Source organism: Anopheles darlingi, chromosome 3, assembly GCF_943734745.1.
Source record: "Anopheles darlingi chromosome 3, idAnoDarlMG_H_01, whole genome shotgun sequence".
Taxonomy (NCBI): Eukaryota; Metazoa; Arthropoda; class Insecta; order Diptera; family Culicidae; genus Anopheles; species Anopheles darlingi.
The window spans coordinates 2715001-2725000 of record NC_064875.1 but is presented as its reverse complement, the minus strand read 5'-3'; the positions used below and the strand labels follow the sequence as shown (position 1 = coordinate 2725000).

Sequence of the window (10000 nt, the reverse complement as noted above, 5' to 3'; positions counted from 1 at the left end):
AAAATTAATGTAAAATTATCGATCGCAGATGCCCACGGGCGGCAATATTAAAAAAGTGAGATGGCCTACTATGAGGACGAAATCGACCAACATACAACATCAGCAGATACGGACACTGACATGACAGGACAACATTCCCTGCATCGCTGGTCGATGGGAAGCTGGAACATCACCCGACCCCCCTCTACTGGTAAGCTTGTTAAATGCGACCACAAACAAATGGTAGCGGCCACGGCGGCCGCGTGTCTTATCGATAATTTTCAATTGCAGCCCTTTGGCCGAGGCGCGAGAAGTCAATAATCGACGAGATCAGCGTCCGTTCATCTAGTTGAGCCGGTCGGAGCCTAGGCCGACCGCCACGTGGCCACTGGGAGATGCTCACAAGGCGCGCGCCGTGCTTACCCCGTCAAAAAACATAGCCTTTTATCGGAATTGCTTATCGGCATCGGGTGCATCGCGGCACGCCTGCAATTAGAAATCCCAAATACCAAAGCAAACACGACAGCGACGGCGATGGGACCGGGGACAGGCTTGAGGATACGCCGTGGGGTAGCGCCGGGAACCGGAGATTCGGATTAAACTTCAAAACGCTCAAACGCACAAATGGGATTAGTCTCTTTCGCTTGAAACATTAGAGCTAATTGAATAATTTATTGCATTCGAATCCGAAGCGGATGGAATCGAAACGTCACGCTGCAGCGCACAACAACACGTGACCAGCGGAAAAGCGGAATAAGGGGTACCAACCATTGGAAAGTCACCCAGTTTTACACAAAATGCACTCACTCACGCATCATGCACCTCGCACAGGGATCGGTCGTCCCGTGTGCACCGGAAACCGGACACAATACTGTTGGGCACAATGTTGTGCGTAGTAGAAGTCAGCACCGAAGCATGAAGGGATCGATCATGGGCCGGGACCAGCGGTGCAGTGGGAGAGAAGGACCGGACCACACTGTGGAACGGCTATTTAACCTCAAAACCCCGTCCTTTCCCGGCCGACAGACACACCGTGTCCCCTGTGATGAATGTGCGTGCCTTTAATTTGATTTAATTTGCCGACAATGGATCACACAATGGCCGAAATAGAAGGACGAAGGCACACACACCCTCGCTCGCTTGCTCGATGTCGATGGAACGTTTCATGGATTCGAATGGGCCACAGCCACCAGCAGATGGTCCCGACGCCGGGTGTGTGTGTGTGTGTGTGTATCTCTTTATGCGTTTATGCTCCTTTCTTGCCATTTGCTCACCTTCCGTCCGGAACATTTAGCAAACCTTATCGGCTAAAGATTTTTGGAGTTTTCGACCGACGACACGAGCTGCTCTTTGCGGAACCGAACATGCTATTAGAGTAGGTGCAACCGGTCAAAGACAGGGGCGCATTAGCAGCTTTGCAGGTTTGCAGCCGTAATTGCTGCAATTTGGAGACACGGGAGCAGCAAACGTAAAAGAAAAAAACTGAAGCTGAGCATCGGGTTGCTTTGTTCCGTGGTTTTTTCTTCTTCCTCTCATTGTTTTTGGTCTTTCGCTTGGCGCAGAAGCAACCAACCTTTGGTGACGTCGGCAGCGGCAACGGCGGCGGTGGCTAAATGGCGGTTGCCTGGTAACCTCCGAAGGATCTCCGAGTCAGCCATTCCCGGAGCAATGACAGCAGGTAGCAGAGCACTTAGAAAAAGGTTCTGCTTCGTGGACGCTCCGTTGCAACGAAGAAAAGGACGATTTGCGCCTCGGTGAAGTATGTTATTTGTGTCCTCCTCTTCTCGCTCCCTCTTTGCTTCTTTCGATTCGTTTCGCAACTCGATTGCACCACAAATTGGACGATGATGACGACGGCGATGACGACGCCGGCTGCTCCTTTCGCTGTTATCCTTCGGGATCTTTCACATCTTGCAGCACCTCTGTGTGTGTGTGCGTCTGGATGAGGCAGTTATCAAGGCTCACGAGGAGTTTGCTGACAATTATGCTAGCGAGGCTCTCCGTTCTCTTTGTGAATGCCACCAGTAGGTACGTGGGACACACACTGGAGAAAGAATAATGGACAAATGGTTAATTCCTTTTTGCTGCTCGCTTTTTTGTGATCCGTGCTCTTATGAAGGCTAAGCACCGGTAATGGCATCACGATATCGGATCGACCCAGACGACAGAGATCCTTCTGCAGCGATACCGACCGAGCAGGGGTGCATGGGTGGTAGCAACAACATAACGGTACAGGGAGAGAGAACAAAAGAGACCACCATGGCATCGTCGTCGGGACAATTCTGCCGGTAAATGTTTTGTTGTTTTGTAAATCACCTACCGATATGATACGAAACTTTGGAAAAACTGCATCCTTTGAAGTGCAACCGCCATTGTGTGCTGTCCCGTGTCCTGGCCAATGGCCAGTTATGGTGGTCGGCTCATGGGGCTACTAAACTAGTTGGAAATTGAGTCAAACTTTTAAATTCCTTTTTCGGGGTAATTCACCAGGAACAAAAACAGGATCATAGCGTATAGCCAGACCATTAGCTCGGTTCGGGGAAGGATAGGTGAGCACAAAGTACCCTGATGTAGAGATCACATGTCCATCGCCATACGGTGGACACTTCAAAGCAGCCCATCATCATCACACCGTTTGCATCATGCGTATTAACACGAAAACTATTTGAGCTGAAACTATGTTGATTCCGTCGCTGCTCCGAGGGAATTCTTTGATGTTTCGGATTGCATTATGTACAATAGAAATTGGAATCCATTTTTGTCAGTATAATCAATTCATTCCTAAACGCATTAGTGTATGCAGGGTATTCGCGGAATGCAAGAATCCTATACAACCACACCATAAGCATGTGCGCCGGGGCTGCACGGCACGCTAGTCACTAGCAATAAATGTAGCATTACCGTGGCTATAGCCTTTTAAATCAACCGTTAAATGCTTGGCATTATCATGTCAGGTCGTAAATCTCTTAAATTCCTCGTACGCCATGCGAACGCGATAATAGAATGTGTCTGATGGAGCACCTTCAAGTACCGGTACTGGCACAAGAATTTAACGAAACAGTCATGCAGAGTCAACATACCATGACGCATACATACCCACCCGAGCCCCCCTGCCCTCCCCACACACACACTAGACGGTGCTTCGCCAAAACTCTAGACGAATTACGAAACTTCTTCACTTCTAGAACAGGGCGAGAGGACGGGGGTTCCTGCAGGTGGACTACCGACCGTCAAGGCAACGTTGAGTTGAGTTGAGTGAAAGTTTTCACTCGAGAGCTGAAATCACTGATGAAGCATTTAAGGCATCAAGAGAAGCGCAAATTCAGCATTAAATCAGTATGCAAATAAACGGAGTTTAATCCCTCTTATCCGGCATCCGACGAGCGGGGGACTAGAGCGAGGTGGCAAAACACAACTTGGAGCTGGCTTGGCTGGTACAGAAGTACTTCACTCAGCAACTCTAGAGATGACACTTACGCAGTTCGTACACTGCAACCCTCCCCAGAGAGAAAGGGGGACGAAGGGGCTGTGGCAGGATACAGACCGACGACTGTACAACATTCGTAGCTGGACCGGGGTGACCTCCTCAACTCCCGGAATGTCACAACTGTCCAGGCACATCCTGGACGGCTCGACCGTCCGAATCCCCGCGTGTGTGTAACACGCGTTTAAACTCGATCTCGACACACTCCATCGATCCATTTGGAGTCCATTTGTAGACGACCAACCAAAGTCCGAGTGATTTACCTACTACACAGAACCTTTTCCACTCCCTCCTCCCTCGTCGTAGGCTGGTGTACACGCTACATTAACTCCCAGAAGCCATCCTGCTGGAATCCTGGAGACCTGCGCTGAACGGCAAACGGTACGGTACAACGGTCCGGCCCTGTGACCGGGGTTGAAAGTCACCATTTCCCAATAGGCGCAGGGAATGCGTAGCAACAGTGGCAATGCACTTGTGCAACCGGAACCACACCGGTTACCGGCCGTTTCCCTCCGGCATCAAGGTATGGTGGTACGTGTCCTGTGTGTCCTGTATGATCTGATGGTGAGGTGGAATGTGGTAGAGTTCAGTGAAGCGCACCAGAGCCCACCCCGAATCCAGCCGTGTCCTATAATTTATGTGTGAATTGCCTCGTATGAAGGACTCCCCATTTTCAGGAAAGTCCTTTACGGTCGCTTAAGAGACACTTGGCATAACGATCAATCGTAAACGAGCGGCACTGGCATTGATTCGAATTGTTTTGGGAGGGGGAGAAAGAGAATGGATGGATGGAGATTTCTCATTCGAAATGAGTATGAACATGCTATATATCTCTGTGAAGTACTGGGTTTATTGAAGTGTGTTAACATCATTTTACTAACATAAAAAACACCCTCTACAGCTGTTTCTCTGTTTGTGTGCACTGTTCCCCGTGTAACTGTCCATCCTTGTCGAGTCAAACACACACAACATGAGCTTTTCATTAAGCTTGCAGACTGGTGGAAACGGTATCTAATTAGAGATGGTCACAAAAACCTTTCCTATTTTCTACCGAGCGCATTCGTTTCGCTAACCTACGGTAGGAACTACAAAAAACAATGGAGACTCCTAGTTTTTCCTAACGCTCCAAGGACGCATAGTAGTTTGGATCCCAGGGCGATGCTACCGCCGAAAAGCGGCAATGGCCTGGCAACTTGGATGAACCACGAAACGGGTAATGAGCTACAAATGCCACACGACACAACTACCAACCGTCGAAGGGAAGAGTGAGTAATGGCCAGCTAGGATGTGGATGCGATGAAGATGAAGGACAGCAGCAATCGCTGATTGCTGGTGGTATGCTGTTGGTGCTCATGTTACACAAAAACCCGATTCCCAAAAACTTCTCATCCGAGATGCGACCGGTGCCGTCTGAGCTAATCTTCCTTTTTCCCTCGAAAACGCCTTCTCCCAGTCTCGGAAAGGGGGAAATTTACATAATGAGAAATTCTTTCTAATCACTGTAAAGTTACCCAAAAACTAGTCCGCCAACTAGAGGAGCACCACTGGGGATTCACATTTCAAGATAACGAGGAATGGGCGTGTTGATGGCGCTCCTCTGTTCCTTTGCCTGGTGGTCCTGAATTCCTTCTCAAGGGAATCGCAGGAGTCGGAAGTAATCTGATCTGTGCTCGAGGGTCCTGTTCAATCGGTTGGCATGAAATTGCGACCATGTGTTTTACTGCGACTACGGGCGATTCTTTGGCCTCTAGGGGTTTGACCTACTAACAAGGAGTTCTGTGATGGAATTCGATGTAAAGGGAGGGCCTAACTTACCTTACTGATCATTCATTAGCACCACAGATTCCAACGATAGTAACTCATCCTCAGGAAGAGCAGTCACCATTGTGTCTACCTCGTCGCTCATCGTCATCACAGTAGCCTGGTCAGCCGGTTCCGGTGGTTCTTCGCTGCTTTCGACCTTGCTTCCTTTTCTCTCGCCGCCATGGATGGTGGCAACGTGTCGTGTCATGTTCGACGAGTCCGAGAACGCCTTCCCACAGTACTTGCAGGTGTACGGTTTCTCTAGCGTGTGCGTACGGATGTGCTTGCGCAAGGCCCATCGTTCGAAAAACGATCGCGGACAATCGCTGCAACCGAACGGTTTCTCGTTCCGATGACGTCGCATATGAGTTTTGTAGGCCTCGAGCGCGATAAACGTTTTACTACACAGTTCACACCCATGCGGTCGCGCACTGTTGTGGCGCATGACGTGCATCCGCTGCTGGGAACTGGTGGAAAACCTGGCCTCACAGGAATCGCACGAAAACGGTTTATCACCCGAATGTGTTCGCAAATGTTCCTTCAGGTTGCCGCGCTGGGAGAATCGTCTCTCGCAATACTGACACTGGAACGGTTTCACGCCCGCGTGCACGTTCAAGTGCTGCTTGAGGCCGGCCTTGTATCGGAACTGCAGGTCGCACAGGGTGCACGGGAAACGCTTCACTTCCGCGTCGTGTAATTTGGTATGCTTCGAGAGCGTCGACCGTGTTTTGAACGCTGCTTCACACACCGTACACCGATGGGGACGCCCCTCGGTGTGGGTGCTCTGATGGCGTTTTAAAAGATCCTTCTGCCGGAAGGACTTACCACAAGCACTACAAACGTACGTTCTGTTTTCACTCGCGTGCACCGTTTCTTCATGTTTCAGCACCGTCTGCAGCTCCGGGAACGTATTATCACAATTATCACAAGCATACTGATCCACATTATCCGTCCCGTGACTCACGGATTGTACTCGCTGTGCCGTCTTCTTATTGAGTTGAATTCCATCCACTATCCCCTGCCCACGATGAGCCTTCTGTTGTTGATGCCGCTTCAGCTTATCGGTTGTGCCGAACTTCACCAAACAATCGGAACACTCGAACAGAACGGCATGGGTTTTGCGGTGCCGAACATAGCGCCGCTCGTGTGCGAAACTCGCGGCACAAATATCGCAGATGAACTTGGCCTGGGTCCGCGATGATCCGGTCGTCGATTCGACCACTACCAAACTACCAATATCGGTGGCATTGTTATTCTGCACGAATCCTATCAACCGTCCACCGGCCTTTGAAACATCCGAGTTAACGATCCAATCCTTCTCCCCTAGTTCATTCGCTTCATCCGTTGAAGGTTCCCTTACCGGAGACTCCTCTTCTGCGATAAACGGTACCTGATCTTGTCTGGTGTCTTTGTCATTAATGGGTTTAAGCAAGTCCTCGAGCTCGTGAAGCTCGAGCGGTGGAAGATCGTTTCCAACGCATGCTGTGACGGATATCTCTGCTTTGCTAAACAGCTCGTTCCACTTGGCTTGATCGAGGAGAGTATCGTATAGTGGACCTAGATCTTCCACTCGGGCAACGGTGATATTCTTGCTCGCGACCGCCAATTCGCGCTCTTTCTCCCTCTCGATTTCTCTGAACAGTAACTGTTCCACCAACTGTTGCCCTTTCAGGATCATCTCGAAGAACTGGGCCGTCGATTCCAGCTGTATGTGGCATCCGGGGCAAATCCACCGTGGCGAGATACCATCATCCTGAACCTGCAATTTCCAGAAGTACACGGGAAAGGTTTGAGATCGCTTAAGGAACGCAAAACAAAGAGCGCTTACCGCTACCGGCAAATACCGGTTGATGAGCTGGCTGATCTCGCACGCACCCTTAACCGTACCATTCCGGAACAACGGCAGTCCATTCTCGTTCTCTTCCCCGCACAACCGGCACACCCGGGAATCGTAAAGCAGCACATTTCCCGACGAATAATCCGCGAAATTCGCGATTTCCGACATTTTTCACGCCGCCGAGAAAAAAAACACGAGATGTAAACATTCCAAATAAGCGCCACAAAGTGCAACTCTCGGCATGCCGATAACATGCCGAAAGAATCAAAATGCTCAGTACCAAACAGCACCATTTGCGAACATATTATCGCGGACGAAACAAAAAATCCGGTGAGGCTACAACCCTGCTGAGCTAGGCTACAACCCTGGACTCGCGTCAAAAATTCTTCGCGTAATTCTTCTTCTTTTTTCGTGGTTTTTTGTGGTCGATAAGATTTTTACACTCTCGCATCGTGATCTCGGCAACCCCAAAATCGGAATTAGCCACATCTGCAAGCCACTAACTCCCGCGTCCCGAGTGTTGTCCTTAATCTGGTGGTGACTACGCAGGATTACGCCTACTCCGTGCAAATAACCGTTCATCATGGTAAGTCGCGCTTTCTTCGAGCGTACGGTATTCCGGATGGCCGGAAGAAGAAATCGATAAACCTAAAATCCGGCAACCGCGATGCGTAACGAGAGAGGGAGGCTGTTGTAAAACTTTCCTTTCCCGACTCACTTTCCATTTGAAATGTCCGTTTCTTTTATTAGTCGTTCGCGGAAAGATTAGCGGGGCTGATGGCCCGGCCGGGCCAGGACAACGTGCCCCGCGATGATGTTCCGTGGCACCTGAAGTATGGTGGACGTGCAGCAGGAATCGTCGGTGGATTCTGTGAGTAGAGCCTTTATCGATCGACTCCATATGAAAATCCGGGCTCCATCGCAAGTGGTGTTTCCTGCAGGGGTGTGCATGAATCATCCCCGCAGACTGACCATCACAGTAAACTGATAAGCGTAATGTGATAATGCGAAAATGCTCCGCGGTTTCGACGCTTCTCGTTTTGAATTCGTGAACTCAGTGATAGTGCAGGAACGTTTCAGGCACCGCGACCGTGCAGTGAAGCCCCCAAAGTGTAGTTTATTGAGAATAAGACATCATAAACTAGGTCGTTCAGGTCTGCTGACGCTGTTGCTGCCGGCGTGTTTGGAAACGTGTCGAATGAAGAGGAAAATCTGGATTATTTGCACTGGACGGTGCGTGTGGTTTCGCGAAAAAGGGGATGGGGGGAAATAAAAACGCAGCCACTCGCGAGAAGAAAGTGAACGCGCGTGCCTCCAAAAAAGAAGCCAGCAAAAGGAGACACCACGAGAGCGAGAGAGAGCAATTTATGCCCCCAACAAACAGAGTTTGTGAGAGAGCGCCACTCCAAGGATTCAGGATCATTGTGTTTTGCCTCCTGTCGTTGGTCTCCATCGTCCGAAAGCAGCCTTTGCCGAAGGTTATTATGTAATGGATACATTCCACCCATCGCGGCCAGAGGTGAGAGAGCACCACCAGCAGTGACCAAGGGTAACGAGCCTTTCTTCTCGAGGCCAATAATGAATTTTACAACACCCAAGGAAAGAGAGACCGGCAGAGAGGCAGCACGAACATTCCGCCGCGAGCTGCATGTTGAATGACAATTAAGCAAAACAAAAGATTTCTCGTTAATCTTGGCATTTTCATGAAAAGGACCCAAGGACTCTTGGATGAAGCAAAACAAGAAACAAATCTTTCTTCTTTGCATGCACCGAGCTGTCGCCCAGCTCTTTCGTCTCGTGATAACACGTTGCGTTGCTGTTTACTGTGATAAAACACAACTGATAATGGGATGCACTTCAAGCCGCCCACACATCCTCTAACCGTAATGCTCTCTCTACTTAACCTTCTTTTAGTTGCCGTTCTGTTCGGTTTGTACAACTGTATCGGCATCTTGCTCGGTGATGTCGGCTGTCTTGTCGGGGGTATCCTACAGATTCTGGCCGGTTTTGTGGTGCTAGCAATAGAAGCACCATGTTGCTTCATTTTCATCGATTTCGTGCAGCAGGCGGCCGAGAAGGCGGATCAACGCCCATACTGGAACCGGGCGGCCCTCTACTGTGTGTAAGTTGTTGCTTTCCCGATACAATTGGCCATAGGGAATGGAGAAAGAATGTTGCGTGGCGGTTACTGATTATTGTCTTGTACTCTTTTAGAATTGCCATACCACCGGTCATCATGTGCTTAGGCCTTGGTAGCCTGTTCGGCTGTGGACTAATCTTTGTCACCGGCATGCTGTACGGTATGATGGCGCTTGGCAAAAAGTAAGTAATCGTCCATGTTCCGTGACTTCAAACATGCCTAAATTTTCCATTAAGGTGTGCCTTTGTGTGATACTGTGGAGGACATTGTGCTTTACTTGTACATACATTTATTTGGAGTGTCATCTGATGATCATTTTTTAATGATACGACTCATGAATCATGTTAACAAAATAACAACCATCCATCCAACTTCATACTAACTAACACTCGTCTCATAATCGTGCTTTAACGCATTTCCATGCGACGTGCAGAGGGTCACGCGAGGATATGGCAGCGATGGCCTCACCGAACGCGATGTCGCCGGTACAGGGCGTACCGTCTACCGATCAACACTCTACCCTCATGGAGGATCCCGATGTATGGCGTCCAACATAAATTGTTTAGTTCTCAAAACAATCTCCTCCCTCATCTACATCTACAACTAAGAATCGCTCCTACTAATACTTCAGCTACTATCACTACTACTAGTGCTACTGCTGCTATAGTTCCCTACTAGCCCACTACTATCACTTCGCTCGCCGCGCGAAAGTAAACCCACCTTTTCCACCAACTGTCCCGTCTCCACAAAAGCAAAC

The 10000-nt window shown here is 49.5% G+C and overlaps 2 protein-coding genes across 5 annotated transcripts in view; one reads left to right on the top strand and one right to left on the bottom strand.

Annotated features, from left to right (window-relative positions):
- Positions 1 to 3918: 3918 nt before the first annotated feature.
- Positions 3919 to 7272, bottom strand: LOC125957472 (zinc finger protein 436-like). 3 transcript variants are annotated; one of them, XM_049690209.1, is made up of 3 exons: positions 7095 to 7272; positions 5279 to 7025; positions 3919 to 5226 (listed from the first exon to the last, which is right to left on the bottom strand). In XM_049690209.1, exons 1-2 carry the CDS (start codon positions 7269 to 7271, stop codon positions 5280 to 5282), a joined length of 1923 nt encoding a protein of 640 aa, XP_049546166.1. In that variant the 5' UTR covers position 7272; the 3' UTR covers positions 3919 to 5226; position 5279. The 3 variants fall into 3 exon arrangements, with proteins under 3 accessions (XP_049546166.1, XP_049546165.1, XP_049546164.1); XM_049690208.1 differs by having other exon boundaries at positions 3919 to 5223; XM_049690207.1 differs by having other exon boundaries at positions 3919 to 7025.
- Positions 7273 to 7494: 222 nt separating this feature from the next.
- LOC125957493 (calcium channel flower) overlaps positions 7495 to 10000 on the top strand; it is a 5808-nt gene continuing 3302 nt past the window's right edge. Inside the window, exons 1-5 of one of the 2 annotated variants that reach the window (XM_049690239.1) lie at positions 7495 to 7689; positions 7854 to 7974; positions 9018 to 9225; positions 9318 to 9425; positions 9677 to 9782. In XM_049690239.1, the coding sequence (XP_049546196.1) occupies positions 7687 to 7689; positions 7854 to 7974; positions 9018 to 9225; positions 9318 to 9425; positions 9677 to 9782 (546 nt within the window). In that variant the 5' untranslated portion in view covers positions 7495 to 7686. The remainder of the gene's footprint in view (positions 7690 to 7853; positions 7975 to 9017; positions 9226 to 9317; positions 9426 to 9676; positions 9783 to 10000) is intronic. The other variant, XM_049690237.1, reaches the window with a different exon arrangement.